At 49.4% G+C, this 16265-nt stretch overlaps 1 protein-coding gene across 2 annotated transcripts; it reads right to left on the bottom strand.

The window, feature by feature from the left end:
- Positions 1-185: 185 nt before the first annotated feature.
- LOC143833601 (deoxyribonuclease-1-like 1) lies at positions 186-12847 on the bottom strand. 2 transcript variants are annotated; one of them, XM_077329642.1, is made up of 10 exons: positions 12748-12847; positions 10029-10215; positions 9407-9588; positions 8324-8412; positions 7398-7484; positions 4033-4145; positions 3261-3373; positions 2214-2371; positions 1538-1634; positions 186-1252 (listed from the first exon to the last, which is right to left on the bottom strand). In XM_077329642.1, exons 3-10 carry the CDS (start codon positions 9548-9550, stop codon positions 1127-1129), a joined length of 927 nt encoding a protein of 308 aa, XP_077185757.1. In that variant the 5' UTR covers positions 9551-9588; positions 10029-10215; positions 12748-12847; the 3' UTR covers positions 186-1126. The 2 variants fall into 2 exon arrangements, with proteins under 2 accessions (XP_077185757.1, XP_077185758.1); XM_077329643.1 differs by lacking the exon at positions 10029-10215 and having other exon boundaries at positions 12748-12826.
- Between the last annotated feature and the right edge of the window lie 3418 nt (positions 12848-16265).

The following is a 16265-nucleotide window of genomic DNA, read 5'->3' as shown; positions in this document are numbered from 1 at the left end:
TCCAAAGGGCCATGTGATTGGTTAAAAACAGCAGGCGTGGCATTAACACCCACACGTCCAAGGCAGAACAGATTGTGTTACAGGCTGTGCGGACTTCTTCATACAAACCAGAAACCTTACAGAGGGCAATCCCGACAGAACCAGGGCTGTTGTATCTTTCCCGCTGAAATCAATGCTCCTTAGAATTTCCTCCAAAGACTTTTATTGGCAGCCATGCAAGTAAGGAAGGCACCAAATACATCTGGAACACCAGAACCAAAACACGATGAAGTTTCTTGCTTTTTGCAGTGCATATATATATGGATTTGCCTGTCCCTTAATGCTCCTTTGGAGTAGCCTGTATCATCCGCCCGTTTACGCCACGCAAAACGTGTTAACGATTCAATGTAAGGTGACAAGACTAAAGTCCTTGTCTCTCACACACACACATGCACCAAACACACAACTCTGCCATACTGGGATTCCCCTGAGTTCAGAAAAAGAAGAGGAAGGCTGGGTTTTGGGGCCTCACTTGTCTCTATCTGAAGGAGTTTCAAAGCGGCTTACAATCGCCTTTCCCTTCCTCTCCCCGCAACAAACAGCTTGCGAGGCAGATGGGGCTGAGAGAGTTCGGACCGAGCCTCTGAATGCCAGAGCCAGGAGGCGACATCAGGGGAAGGCCTCTGTGCCTTGTTATTGCCCAGCCAGAGGAACTGGTTGGTTGCTGTTTGAGGCAGGATGCTGGACTATCGGACTGATCTAATAGGGGTCTTCTTGGCTTCTATGCCCTGTTGTTGGCCCTCCAGAGGATTTGTTTGGCTCCTGTGTGAGACTAGATGCTGGAGTAGATGGACCACCGGCCTGATCCATCAGGGCTCTTCTGAGGTTCTTATGAAGCCCTCGATGTCCATGCCCTGTTGTTGGCTCTACAGAGGAACTGGTTGGCCACTTGGGCAGGGAACTAGATGGACCTCTGGTCTGATCCAGCAGGGCTCTCTTATAAAAGCATAGTGCTCTGTGTAATCTGGAAACTTACGCCATGTCTTTAAACTACAGGTTGGCTCAGGTCAAGCTATTCCCTCACGAAGCCTCTCTCTCTGCCTATGCCAAGATAGCCGGCAACACGTGAATCCCCAGAATCTTAACTTCAGATGCTATATCCTGAGCCGGACAACGCGACTAACGCCAGCAGCACAAGACCGGCGGGCTGGAGTCCGTGACCGGCTGTGTTCAGCTCCACTTCGACGGGGTAGTGGTCGCTGACCTTCAGTGCCTGAAAACGTGGAGAGACAGAAAACAAGAAAAGAATGAAGGGCTGGTAAACAGTAGAAAAGAGCAAGCGTCCAGTGGCACTTTAAAAAGTGACAACATATGTGGCAAGGGATGCATTTTTGGGAGTCACTGTTCAATTCATCAGATGCAGCAAGAATATATCTGAAGAAGTGAGCTGTGACTTACAGAAACTCCCATTCCATCACAAATAGTGTTAGTCTTTCAGGCACTCTTGGACTCTTGCTTTTTCCTACTGCCACTAATTCGGTTAGTCTTTCTGTGGTACCTCTGCCTCGGAGAGTCCGTATTCCTTGGGGAAGTCAAAGGGCTGAGCTGATCCAGGTACGACTGCGTCCAGACAGCGTTTTCCATGCACCACGATCCTGTTTAGGGGTGGGAGAGAAGAAGGCGTCAGCTGAAATAGAAAGGATACTGCAATCCTGTCCCTTTCTAGGATCTCCTTGCCTGCCCAGCAGAGGCTCTGCCACTGAGCCAGGGTCTCAGGCCAAGGTCTTTCCCATCCCCTCCTGCCTGGGCCTTTTAACTGGAGATGCCAGGGATTGAACCTGGGACCTTCTGCCTGCCAAGCAGAGGCTCTGCCACTGAGCCAGGGTCTCAGGCCAAGGTCTTCCCCATCCCCTCCTGCCTGGTCCTTTGAACTGGAGATGCCGGGGATTGAACCTGGGACCTTCTGCCTGCCCAGCAGAGGCTCTGCCACTGAGCCAGGGTCTCAGGTCAAGGTCTTTCCCATCCCCTCCTGCCTGGTCCTTCTAACTGGAGATGCAGGGGATTGAACCTGGGACCTTCTGCCTGCCAAGCAGAGGCTCTGCCACTGAGCCAGGGTCTCAGGTCAAGGTCTTTCCCATCCCCTCCTGCCTTGTCCTTTGAACTGGTGATGCCGGGGATTGAACCTGGGACCTTCTGGATGCCAAGCAGAGACTCTTCCCCTCAATCCCTCCGACCTGTCATAGGCACATCGGGTGTTTTCTCGAACGGTGGTGTCAGCTTTGTCCCCAATAAGCCAATGAAAGCCAGGCTGTTGGCACAGGCGGATCTGCCCCCATCGCTTCTTGGCCACGAAGCCGCAGTCAGCGTTGAAATCGCCCAAGAAAATCACATCCTGTAAGGCAGAGGAAAAGGATCCCTGGGTTACAATAAGGGGAGTCCACAGGATTTCCCAGGTTCTCTCTCAAAGATGGCATCTGGGCCTTCAGATCTAAGCTGCATTGGATCCTCACTGAGAACTTCACTTGATTGCAAGTGAAGTCTGGAGATGCCGGGGATTGAACCTGGGACCTCCTGCCTGCCAAGCAGAGGCTCTGCCACTGTGCCAGGGTCTCAGGTCAAGGTCTTTCCCATCCCCTCCTGCCTGGTCCTTCTAACTGGAAATGCCAGGGATTGAACCTGAAACCTTCAGCATGCCAAGAAGAGGCAACCCTGTTTATACCAGGGAACTGCAATTGAATTTTGCAATGGGAGCTTAACCCCAAAGGACCAGAGCAAATATAACAGTAGTTGTGTGTAAAATGACATCAAGTGGCAACTGTCTTACGGCGATTCCACAGGTTTTTCAAGGCAGGAGCCAAATAGAGGCGGTTAGCCATCGCCTGCCTCTGTGTAGCAACCCTGCATTTCCTGGGTGGTCTCCCAGCCGCATGCTAACCAAAGCTGACTCCACTTGACTTCTCAGCCTGTTGGCTAAGATCAAGGGTGTGATGCCTCTTAGCTTCTTAGAGTTGATGGGGTTGAATCCTCCTGGGCCATCCAGGTCCAGATGAGCAGAGCTGGGTTGTCCTTGCCTTCCTCTGCGTAGCAACCCTGCATTTCCTTGTTGGTCCCCCATCCAAGTCCTAAGCAGGGCTGACCTAGCTTGGCTACCAAGATCTGAAGAGATGGAGCTAGCCAGAGGCAGGACAAGTAGGCGAGCAGCACCGATTGGCCAGTGGATGTCACAGAGTTCTACTCCGAAAGCCTTCCCGCCTCCCGCCTCCCTGCTTCCCCATCCGTACCTCCGTGTTCCAGCGCGACCGCACATCCTGGAAAACATCGTAGAGAGCATCGATTTCGGATTCGGCCTTGGAGGGCATGGTGTGTTGTGGGATTAGCACCACATCGGGGAGTGCTGGAGGGGAGGGGAAAGGGAGACCGTCATGGAGAGGAAAGGAGATCCGGGGAGATCTGAGTCTGATCCGGGGCAGCCTGAGGGCCAAGCCCTATCAGGAAAGGCTGAGAGACCTCGGAATGAGGAGCTTGGAGAAGACAGAGGGATTGCTGTCTTTAAGTATTTGAAAGGTTGTCACTTGGAGGAGGGCAGGGAGAGGTTCCTGTTGGCAGCAGAGGAGAGGAACCACAGTCATGGCCTTAAGCTAGGTGTAGAATGATACCAGCTTAGATATCCGGGGGAGGGATTCACAGTCAGTGCAGTTCAGCTGTGAAATGGGCTGTCTAAGGATGGGGTGAACTTTAAGCAACAGCTGGACAGAGACTTCTCCTGGATTCTCTAGGCTGATCCTGCACTGAGCAGGGGGTGGGACTAGATGGCCTTCATGGCCCCTTCCCACTCTAGGATTCTAGGAGTCTAGTTCAGCCGTGGAAGGGGCTGCCTGAGGAGGTGGGAAGCTCCCCCTCACTGGCCGTCTTCAAGCAGCGGCTGGACAGAGACTTCTGTTCCCTTCTTCTCTAGTCAACACGGGATTCGCAGTATGAATTTTGCAAACTTGGAGCAATCTTTTCTGCCGTTTCCCCTCGGAACAGACCCAGCGCTGCCTCCTGGACTCTCACCTTTGCTCGGCACCGTGAAGCGGACCACGAAGGGCTCTCGTGCGAAGACGTCAGGCCGGTCTGGGTGGTTGTCCTCGTACTTGTAGGAATCCAGCAGCCGGGTTTTGTGGGCTCTGCAGGAAGGGAGAATGCAGGTCTGTGGCAGAGGATCTGTGGCTTTAAGGCATTCTTTAATTCGGTACCATCGCTCAGATTTTATTGTGCTCAGGGATATATGAGTCCAAACACGATGGAGCATCATCGTAGAGATGTCCCTCTGATACTGGATCACGGGAATTATTTTTGCATGACTAACATACATGAAAGCCGGTATCTGAATCCCCACTCAGGCCATGGAAGCTTGCTGGGTGACCTCAGGCCAGCCTTACATTCTCTGCCTAGCCTACCTCACAGGACTGTTGTGAGGCTAAAATTATTGTTATTTATTATTATTATTATTATTATTATTATTATTATTATTATTATTATTATTATTATTAGACTTATTGGCCGCCACTCTCATGACTGGCTCGTGGTGGGTTACAGCTTGTCTGAATTTTAAAAAGGTAAAGGTATCCCCTGTGCAAGCACCGGTCATGTCTGACCCTTGGGGTGACGCCCTCCAGCCTTTTCATGGCAGACTCAATATGGGGTGGTTTGCCAGTGCCTTCCCCAGTCATTACCGTTTACCCCCCAGCAAGCTGGGTACTCATTTTACCGCCCTCGGAAGGATGGAAGGCTGAGTCAACCTTGAGCCGGCTGCTGGGATTGAACTCCCAGCCTTATGGGCAGAGATTTCAGACTGCATGTCTGCTGCCTTACCACTCTGTGCCACAAGAATCTGTCTGAATTAAAACCCCATTTAAAAACCATATCAGACATATCAGCATATACAACAGACTCCTAAACATTTTAAAAGACCATGACGGAATATACCCTACTAACCCCTCAAAGAAAAACTGATACAGGAGTAGGATGAGAGAAATGTGAGGAAATGGGGTAAGTTGCTTTGGGTCTCCTTTATGGTGTAGTGGTTAAAGTGGGGCAGAATCTGCTCTAGAGATCTGAGTTTGATTCCCCACTCCTCTTCCATGTGCAGCCAGCAGGTGGCCTTGGGCTAGGCACATTTCTCTTAGAGCTGCTCCGGCAGAGCAGTTCTCTCAGAGCTCTTTCCGTGGGGAGAGGAAGGGAAAGGTGTTTGTGAGCTGTTGGGGGGGGGGGCTTCTTCAGGTAGTGGCCGGGTATAAAAAACAGCTCTCCTCTTTGAGAACTCATCGGGGAGAAAGGCAGAGTGCAAATTAAGCAAAATAAGTTTTGAGGAAGAGGAAGAAACATTTTGCATCAAGAAAAAAGAGGAAGGGAAGGTGTAGTGAGTGAGCAGTGTGTATGGCAGCTGCTTCCTCTTCAGAGAGGGGCAGCCTAAAAATCTAAATCTAAATTAATAAATAAATAAAACATGTGGGCAGATTAAGTCACTGTTTTGCATGCACTGTTATTTTGTCAATGTCGGTTCCTATTTCTTAAAAGGAAGGGCGCAGAAACAAATTCAGCCTGTGTGTGTGTATGTTGCTAAACAGCTGTAGTTGTATAGGGGTAGTCAAACTGCATCCCTTCAGATGTCCATGGACTACAATTCCCAGGAGGCCCTGCCAGCGAATGCTGGCAGGGGGCTCTTGGGAATTGTAGTCCATGGACATCTGGAGGGCCGCAGTTTGACTACCCCTGTTACAGAAGAACCGTATAAGAACCTTCTTCTTCTTCTAAAACAAATAAGGTTAGGCCCACAAAACAAAAGAGGAACTGTGCCACAAAGGTTTCTTTTTCTGTTAAAATCACAGTTTCCGTGTGACAGTAAAACCCAGAAAGGGCTCCAGAGGAACTGCTTGGTGCACTGATTAACAATGTGGACTTTCAACTGAGCCATTCAGATCTCATGAAGGCCAAAAAAAAACAGATGAGATGTTTTTACAATTTCCTCAGGTTGCCACCAGGCCACAGCAGAGGAGAAATTTTAAATCTTCATCAGATTGCAAATTAAAACTTGCACGCTTTGATGTTAGCAGTTTAAAGGGAAGGAGGAAAGTTGTTTTTTTTAAAAATAAGGTTCATTCTAGTGCGAAGCTTGAAAGGTTAGATTTACTCTCAGCAGGAGCCCCTAAGGCAAACTGAGGCTGTATAAGGTCTTCTTTTGTCCTTTAAAACACTTATAATGTAGCAGAGATAGCAGAATGATATGATTGTACAGCGGTGCTTGACAGGTTAAATTTATTCTCAGCATGGGCCCCCAAGGCAAACTGAGGTTGTATAAGCCCACAATTTGCATTTTACAGGTGGAAAGACAGGTATAATTATCCCCACATCTGACAGAGCCTGTGAGACTCACCTAACTTGCCTTGGGAAAGGGCTGGTGCAAAGCAAGAAGATTAAAGCAGTGAGGGGGGATTGGAGAAGAAAGCTATACAGTTGCGGCAAAGGAGTCCCAGTGGTTGAAAGAAACTTGAGGTGTTACAGGAGAAGGTTTACAGAGACTTTAAGAAACTATGATGCTTTAGGATGCTTAGGGCTGATCCTGCGTTGAGCAGGGGGTTGGACTAGATGGCCTGCATGGCCCCTTCCAACTCTATGATTCTATGATTCCCGGGCCTTTTTGATATGGAGATAAAAGTATCAACCAACACGACACAATGGGATCAGAGTCCAGTAGCACCTTTAAGACCAACAAAGATTTACTCAGGGCGTGAGCTTCGTCAGACTAAGAACTCCTTACATGGACCGTGGGAATATATAGCAAAAATGAATTCTGTAACATTAGTAAACTGTGTCACACATCCCAATACAGCCAAGGATAATTCTTCGCCAAAACAGCCAATCAATCCCTTTGAAATTCAGTTGTTGTTCACACAAACATGGGAGAAATAAAACTGTCTGTGAAAGTGCAGGGGTAGTCAAACTGCGGCCCTCCAGATGTCCATGGACTACAATTCCCTGGAGCCCCTGTCAGCTTTCGCTACAATTCCCAGGAAAGCTGACAGGGGCTCCTGGGAATTGTAGTCCACGGACATCTGGAGGGCCGCAGTTTGACTACCCCTGGATCAAAGGTTATCACATCACCATATGTTGCTCGCCCCATCTGTATCAACATGACAGCAAAACTAAGTGGCACCTTTAAGACCACTTCTTCGTATCTGAAGAATTCTGTGTGCACACGGAAGCTTATACCCAAAATTAGATCCTGGACACACACTTTTTCAGAGTTTATTTCGGTACGCCATTCGTACAACAACCCTATAATGTAGGTAGAGTCGGGTGGGTCCACCATGTTGGTCTGAAGCAATAGAACAAAACATCCCAGAAATGTGAACCGCGCCAAAGGGGGAGGTATTCACCTGTAGATGAACACGTAGCGTTCTTGGTAATTGCTTCGCCCCAGCAGAGGGCTGGAGAGGTAGTTATAGGGTCCAGAACTATCAAAGCTGGCAGGAAAAGAGAGAAATACGGATATATAAATAAGTAAATAAATAAGTAAAATAATTTCCATGTAATTACATTTCATAGTCATAAATGGAGATACGAGGGAACCCAGTTAGAATCATAGAACCGTAGAATAGTTGGAAGAGACCCCCTGGTCATCTAGTCGAACCCCCAGCACCATGCAGGACACTCCCAACCCTCTCGCTCATCCCCTGTCACCTGCCACCCTCTTGAGCCTCCACAGAATCAGCCTCTCCGTCAGATGGCTCTCCAGCCTCTGTTTAAAAATCTCCAAAGATGGAGAACTCACCACCTCCCGAGGAAGCCTGTTCCACTGAGGAACCGCTCTGACTGTCAGGAACTTCTTCCGGTGTTTAGATGGAATTTAGAATCATAGAATCATAGAGTTGGGAGGGACCCCTGGGTCATCTAGTCCAACCCCCTGCACCATGCAGGACACTCACCACCCTCACGCTCATCCACTGTCACCTGCCACCCCCTTGAGCCTTCACATCCCCTCAGAGGGACTTTGAGGCAGCTGAATTGGGGTGCCAACAGAGGTGAACACACCTGATGTGTCTTAAACACAGTCTACACAATGTATTCCCAAACATAAGCGTCATTGAAAGGAAACAGTCGTCCTTGTCATGCATATCTCCCTTTCCTTTTTGGTCCTGGCCCCCACCTGGTGGAAGGAGCTCCCGGAAGAGCTCAGGGCCCTGGCGGAGCTATCACAGCCCTGCAGGGCTTGCAAGATGGAGCTCTTCCACCAGGCGTTTGGTTGAGGTCAGGGCAAGGAAGGTTTATTTAGACCGCACCCTTTGGGTTTCTTCACACGCACCTATTCAGCGCTGCCAGCAAAGCGGGAACGGCCTTCCCTTTTGCATCCATCACTTCTTGCAAGACGGAGATATCGCAACGGGACAGAATCTGTGGGATGCCGGAGAGGACAACAAGGGGACACATTAGCCTGTGGGTGCCTGAGCCGATTCCTCTTTGAAATTTCCTCAGAGCTTCCTCCTAAGGGGGCGGGCAGACCCTCTCTGTGAGAAGTGGAAGGTCCCGGGTTCAATCCCTATTGAAAAGACCTCTGCCTGATACCAGCAATGCCAGCCTCCAGGTGGGACCTGGGGATCCCCCACAATTACGGCTCACCTCCAGAGAGGTCAGGTCATCTGGTAAAAAATAGCTACTTTGGATTATGACCTATTAAAGACCCTCCCCTTTCTAAACTCCACCATCCTCAGGCTCCACTTCTGAAATATCAATTTTTTCCCCAACCTGTGGCTGTCAGCCCTATCCATGGCACTAATATTTGACTGTAGGTAACCTTTGGCAACCATTTTGTGGCTAGCCTTGTCTCCCTTGGCAATCAATTTGTGGCTAGCTCTGTTTCCCTTGGGGACCATTTTGTGCCTATCTCTGTCTCATTGGGCAACCATTTTGTGGCTAGCTCTGCCTCCTTGGGCAGCCATTTTGTGGTTAGCTCTACCTCCTTGGGCAGCCATTTTGTGGCTAGCTCTGCCTCCTTGGGCAGCCATTTTGTGGCTAGCTCTGCCTCCTTGGGCAGCCATTTTGTGGCAGCCATTTTCTGGTTGTGTTTCCCCCCGCCCCCCAGCAATGTCAGAATCCCAAAGATGCTTGCAGGCCCAAAAGGTTTGGGGATCCCTCTCCTAATACCTTTTTGGGAACACACACTGTCCAAGTTCCAGGCCAGTATGAAAAGAATAAATCAAAGGCATTCACACCTTAACATGGATCTTCCCTGATGCTTCCTGTGTTACGTAGCTCATTTGTACAAGGCGAATAATTAACTGGAGATAATAAAACATGCCAACAGTAGAAGCCACATGTCCAAAACTCCACCAGTGGCTTCTGCAAAGGTGTTTCGTCTGGGCCTCTGCCTGAGATTCTCGATTCTCACCTTGACAAAAACTGCCATGATGTCCTCTTTACCTGCCTTCCCCTCGGCAAATCGCTGGGTGTTGAAGGCACAGATCCGGAACGGGTCCCCCACCGCCCACAGCAGCGAGAGCAGGAAGAGAGGCAGCAGGTGGGAGGGTCCCATCCCTTGGAAGCCCCTAGGGCAACTCCTGTCAATAGATTCTGGAAGAGATCGCAGGTGAGAGATAGACGGAAAAGCTCCTTTGACCGTCCCATCAACCAAAGAAGCTCATTTGGACAGTGCATGAGACGGGGCCTTTTTGGTGGCAGCCCCACAGTGCTGGGTCAACTTTCCCAGGGATTGGGCTCAGCCTGGGCTCAAAACACATAAAGAGTGCCTTTGAATGTGCCCAATTTCCCTCCACCACGGTCCACTGCATGGCTGGGACCAGAGAGTTTAACCAGGCATGGCTTTCATAAGAACATAAGAGAAGCCATGTTGGATCAGGCCAGTGGCCCACCCAGTCCAACCTTCTGTGTCACACAGTGGCCAAAAACCAGAGACCATTGGGAGGTCCACCAGCAGGGCCAGAACTCCAGAAGCCCTCCCATTGTTACCCTCCAAGCACCAAGAAAACCTAGACAGAGTGTTTCATCCATACCTTGTGGCTAAGAACCCCCTATGGACCTCTTCTCCATATGTCTATCCAGTCTCCTCTCGAGGCTGTTTATGCTTGCAGCCCACCACCAGCTCCTGCAGCAGTGAATTCCACAGGTTTGGGTGAAGATGAACGTCTTTTGATCGTCGTGAGCCTCCTGCTCGTTCATTTTACGGAGTCCCCACGAGTTCTTGTATTGCGAGAAAGGGAGAAAAGGACTTCTTTCTCTGCCTTCTTGATCCCAAGCATCATTGTTCTTCCAAGCTAAAGAGCCCTAAAATTTTTAACCCTTTCTTCATCGGGAAGTTGTGCCATCTCCTGAATCATTTTAATTGCACTTCCCCCAGCCTTTTATCAGCCATAAAGTTTTAGGACCGGAAGGCCAGGATATTTTCCCACAGGGTGACAGTCTCATGCGATTTCCCCCAACGTCTCTTTCCTCATCTCTCCTCACCTTGCGCTTGAATCCAGCTCAAGAGAAACTCTGTGTCGCTGCCTACGCGAAAACTACAAATATGTCCCCAAAATTAGGAGTTTTGCCCCTCCTCCTCTCATCTCAACCGAAAGGGATCAGAAACGTCACCCATGCACTTTCAAAAGGGGGTGTTTTTTTAAGGTTCTGATTAAGGTTCTCGTGGATTGAATCCTGTTCTTATTTTGCACAGAGTCCAACACGCGGTTGCCATTTTGGGTGCTCCTGTGTAAGTCCACCCAATTCGCCCGACACGGTCAGGTTTTGGAAGCGAAGCAGGGTTAGTATTTGGGTGGGAGACCACAAGGAAAGTCATGTGTTGCTATGCAAAGGCAGGCAAACTATCTCTGCTTGTTTCTGCCCTGACCTGGATGGCTGAGACTAGCCCAGTGGTTCTCCACCTTCCTAATACTTTGACCCTTTAATACAGGTCCTCCTGTTATAGTGACCCCAACCATAAAATTATGCAAGCGTTCTTTCACCAAAATTAAGCCAAAACTGACCAATGACTTGATGATCCATTGGTTCATGATTGGTTAAAAATTGATCCCCCCCCCCAGGGTTTCTCAGTTCAGTTCTGCCTCTTGTCCCACCATGCCGATCTCGCTCTTTTCCGCTGCCCCAGACAGACGAACGCTCTGTCTTGATCTACCCTGCAAGGTTGTTGTGTGGATGACGGCCCCTGGCCAAGCTGCTTGCCCTGCTGCGACCCCTGTGAAAGGGTCATTCGACCCCCAAAGTGGGTCCCGACCCCCAGGTTGAGAACCACTGACCTAGCCTGATCAAAAGATGCTAAACGCAGAGGTAGGCAATGGCAAACCACCTCTTGTTTGTCTCCTGCCTTGACCTGGACAACCGAGGTTAGCCCAATCTTGTCAGATCTCAGAAGCTAACTTGGGTTGCCCCAAGTTAGGACTTGGAAGGGAAGACCACCAAAGAAATCCAGGATTACTGAGCAGAGGTAGGCAAAGGCAAGCTGCCTTTTGCCTGGGATCCCCATAAACTGGTCGTGACTGGACGGCTTTCCCCCCCTCCCCAAATCAAAAGCAAATCACCCATCCATTTTAAGCTCTTAAACTCAGCGGGGAAACCATGATATTATGACTGCAGGGGCCAGCAAGCCCAAACTACCTGGATTCCCAATTTATTTATAGCCTCATTTATTTATAGGCATGATCGTATTCGTAATGTCCAGGAGGCCAGCATTCTGATAGGGCCAAACTTAAACCAGGCTGCAGAAACGGAAGGTGAGTAAGATCTAAGGCAGTGGTTCTCAACCTTTCACAGGGGTCGCAGCAGGGGAAGCAGCTTGGCTTGGGGGGGTGCCATCTACACAACAGCCTTGCGGGGTAGATCGAGATAGAGCGTTTGTCTGTCTGGAGCAGCGGAAAGTAGCAAGATCGGCATGGTGGGACAAGAGGAAGACCTGAACTGAGAAACCCCGGAAAAAACCCAATCAGGAAGGTTGAGAGCCACTGATCCAGGGGTAGTCAAACTGCGGCCCTCCAGATGTCCATGGACTACAATTCCCAAGAGCCCCCTGCCAGCGAATGCTGGCAGGGGGCTCCTGGGAATTGTAGTCCATGGACATCTGGAGGGCCGCAGTTTGACTACCCCTGTACTGATCTAAGGAGATTATTTGTGGCCCTGGAGCCACATCTGGCCAGCTGTGAAGGCCAGCTGTGAAGGGCGGCTGGACAACGCCTGACTCCAAAGAGGAAGTCCTGTCAGGTTGCAGGAAGCCTTGCCAGACCAGAGCACTCCCCGGGAGTAAATACCCTCAGCCTTCTTCTTTTTGAGCAAACGCCCTTCAGTCTGCAGCGGGTTTCTCGCCTGGAAGTCGAATGAAAGATTGTAGCCTTGGGGGATACATGTGTGCATATTAAATCCGCCCTTGTTGAGCCTATCCTGCGAGATTCCCCCGGAGACTCGCCTGCCAGGGTCGGATCGAGCCCCCTCCTGGGAGATCAGCCTTCAAGCGGGACCTCCCGAGCGAGACTCGCTTGCAGCACTGCCGGACTCCAGGCGGCGCCTGGAGATCTCCCGGAATGACTACGGATCTCCAGACTACTCCTGGAGGCAGCTTTGGAGCGCAGGCTCGATAGCCTTAAGTTCCGCCCTCCCAGGCTCCAGCCCCAAAGCTCCAGGAATTTCCCAACCTGGAGATGGCAACCCTGCTCGCCTGCCATGTACTTTGCTTCACTCCCCTTCCCGCGGCCCCCTTCGCCCCCCGCCGCGCTTTCTACTCACGTCCCCATCCAGTTCTGGACAGCGCAAGATCCGTTCCTGGTTTCCTCTCCCGCCGGCGAGAGCCCCGGACGGGGCGGGCTCGGGGAATCCCAACCCAAACCGGGCGAGGAACGCGAGACAGGGGAAGCGCGCACGCGCAAAGCAAACGCTCGGCTTCTCTGAGCATGCACAGAGCGCTGCACCGTCTGCCAGCGCTGAAAGCAGGGCTCTTTTTTAGAAGGTGCTCCGCGGCGTCCTCGTGTTAGGGTGGCCAGCCTCCCGGTGCGGCCTGGAGATCTCCCGGAATGACATTGAGTCAAGACGCATAAGTAACTGAAGTTGAGCTGCAAAAAGAAATTCTTTTCTGTATAAAATCCAAATATTTATTATAATATGTGCGCATGATAAAAGTTAAAAACACTGATAGAATCTCAGTTGTCTATATATTGTGTGGCACAGCAGGTGCGGAATGAACATTAAGGACCAAAACCCAGATACCTGTGGGGTGAAATAAGTTGAAATGCACAGTATAGAAATAGATAAGGTTAGGGCTTGCTAGGTGGTAAAATCTAGAAGGGAAGTTTCAGCTAATGTGCATAGAATCAGAGTTGGATGGGACCTCCTGGGTCATCTAGTCCAACCCCCTGCACTAGGCAGGACACTCACATCCCTCTGGCTCCTCCACTGTCATCTGCCACCCCTTTGCCTTCACAGAATCAGTATATAAGAATGTCTAATATGGAGCCCACATTGTGAAGTGCTGTCCAAAAACCACTATGTTCAGTGTATCCTGACTCATTCAAAGTGGATTCTCATGTGTGATGCAGATGTAGAGCGTAGATTCCTGAGCCCTAAATACAGCTAGCCCTTCCTTGGAAACTATTCCCCTTCCTGTAAGTAGCATTTGAGGGAATATGTTTCAGTGTATCTGAAGAAGTTTGCATCTACATGTTAAATCTCATAACATGGTTCTCGCTGAGACCCAGAACAAAACTCTGTTGGTCTTGGAGGTGCCTCTGACTAAGATTCTGCCCTCATCTATTTAACTCTGTTGTTTGTATGCTCCTATATTGCCATTCACAGATCTACCAACTGCCTTTATCTAATCTCAGCTTGGTGTAGTAGTTAGGAGTGCGGACTTCTAATCTGGAGAGCCAGGTTTGATTCTGCACTCCCCCACATGCAGCCCACTTTGGGCTAGTCACAGCCCTGAGAAAGCTGTTCTAATTGAGCAGTAATATCAGGCGCTTTCAGAGCCTCTTGTGGCGCAGAGTGGTAAGGCAGCGATATGCTGTCTGAATCTGTCTGCCCATGAGGTTGGGAGTTCAATCCCAGCAGCCGGCTCAAGGTTGACTCAGCCTTCCATCCTTTCGAGGTCGGTCAAATGAGTACCCAGCTTGCTGGGGGGTAAACGGTGATGACTGGGGAAGGCACTGGCAAACCACCCCGTATTGAGTCTGCCAAGAAAACGCTAGAGGGCGTCACCCCAAGGGTCAGACATGACTCGGTGCTTGCACAGGGGATACCTTTACCTTTACCTTTATCAGGCGCTTTCAGCCTCACCCACCTCACGGGGTGTCTGTTGTGTGGAAAGGGAAGGCGACTGTAAGCCAATTTGAGGCTCCTTCAGGTAGAGAAAAGCGGCATATAAGAACCAACACTTCTTCTTAATAGGCCAGTTACTTATGCACCTTGATTCTGCCCAGAGCCATATGGAAGGGCGGTATAAAAATCTAAAGATATAAATAAAATTCTGTCCAGCCCAACCTGACAACCCCCCCCCCCATTTCTAATGGTTGAGGACATTTTGTTTCACTGTATCCGAAAACGTGCTTGCACACCATAACTTATGCCTTGAATAAAACTGCGTTGGTTTTAAAGGTGCCCCAGGATTCAAACTTTGCTTTATATCACTTTGACAAATGGCTCTCTACTTTATTACAGTGTAGAAATACATAACATTAGGGCTTCTTATTTATTAGATTTATAAACATTAGGGTTTACTATTATTTATTAGACTTATAACCATCCCTCCCTAATTAGGCTCAGGGCGGTGTACAATATATTAAAATTCTCTATAAATATCTGATTCTAATAGGACAAGACAATAAAAATCATAAAACTGTAACCCTGAGTGTTCTGTTATATCACCTCTAGGCCTCTGAGCCAATTGGGAAGAGGAGGCTATAAAGATAAAGTTATTATTAAAAAGTAACAAGCCAATTAAAATGTTCAAAGCTGGGAAGGTATTGCGATGGTAATAATAAAATCTGTGACCGCCTGGTTTGTACATGATGTTTGTCCAGGGGAACGAGAGCTACCAGGTGACTGATAACCAGCCCCTTACACAATAGATAAGCTTGTGATTCAGCCCTCTCCCTCTTATCATGAATCACAGATAGCATGCATGTTGAGCAGTAAAAAGCAGCGTGTGGAGGTTTGTCATCATCTATATGCTGTTAACGTGGGTGTTTTCAATTCTCATATCTTGTTCCACATTTTCAAAACGCCAGTTTTGCCTCTTGGAGCACAGGTCCATGCGCCATGCTTGATTTCACACATGGACACGTCAGGCTGCTGTTGGTCTATCAAAATCAGTCTACTGTCTCTGAACAGGTCTCCAGGGCGTTAGATCTCCACCTCACTTTTACACCACCTGCTAGCTGATCCTTTTGAATGGATCTTGAACCTGGGACCTTCTGAGGGCCAAGCAGATACTTTGCTACTGAGCCACAGCATCTCCCCTCACCTGTACCCATGCAAGCTACCTGTACCCATACAGGACAACAGCAGCTGAAGCCAGCATTCCATTCATTCATTCATTCATTCATTCATTCATTCATTCATTCATTCATTCATTCATTCATTCATTCATTCATTCATTCATTCATTCATTCATTCATTTTTCTTTTCTTTTTTCTTGTCCTCCTGAGATTCAAGGTGGCTTCTCTCCTTAAATCCATGCAAATTAGGACCATGTAATTCATGTAACATCTGATGCAACAAAACCAGAATGAAAACTGCCAAACAAGCAGTATCAAATGTAGTGTGGCACAGTTTCTGAACGTGGCCTTGCACAGATTCCCAGCAGGGGCCAAACCGCACTGCCGAACTCTGCCCCTGGAAGTAGCTAACTGGGTAAGGAAGCAATGGGAGATTTGGGGGCGGGCTTGGGGAGGGTACAACGGCATCCATTCCATTCTGCAAAGCTGCCATCTTCTGCAAGGGAACAGATAGGGTTGCCGGGTATGGATTGGGAAATACCTGGAGAATTGGGGGTTTTGAAGCTGGCAAACCTGCTGCTCCTGCAGAGAGTGGACATGGCTGCCATGGGGCAACTTCTGGAACTTAAGAATATAGCCCCTCCCCAGGGGTTGTCAACCTGTGGTCCTCCAGACTCAAAGGTCCATGGACTACAATTCCCATGAGCTCCTGCCAGCATTTGCTGGTAGGGGCTCATGGCAATTGTAGTCCATGAACCTCTGGAGGACCACAGGTTGACTACCACAAATGCAGGGATGGCCCAACGGATGGGCACG

The sequence above is a fragment of the Paroedura picta genome, chromosome 3 (genome assembly GCF_049243985.1).
Source record: "Paroedura picta isolate Pp20150507F chromosome 3, Ppicta_v3.0, whole genome shotgun sequence".
NCBI classification, from domain to species: Eukaryota; Metazoa; Chordata; class Lepidosauria; order Squamata; family Gekkonidae; genus Paroedura; species Paroedura picta.
Note: the sequence above shows the minus strand (reverse complement) of the source record. Positions and strands in the feature narration are given on the sequence as shown.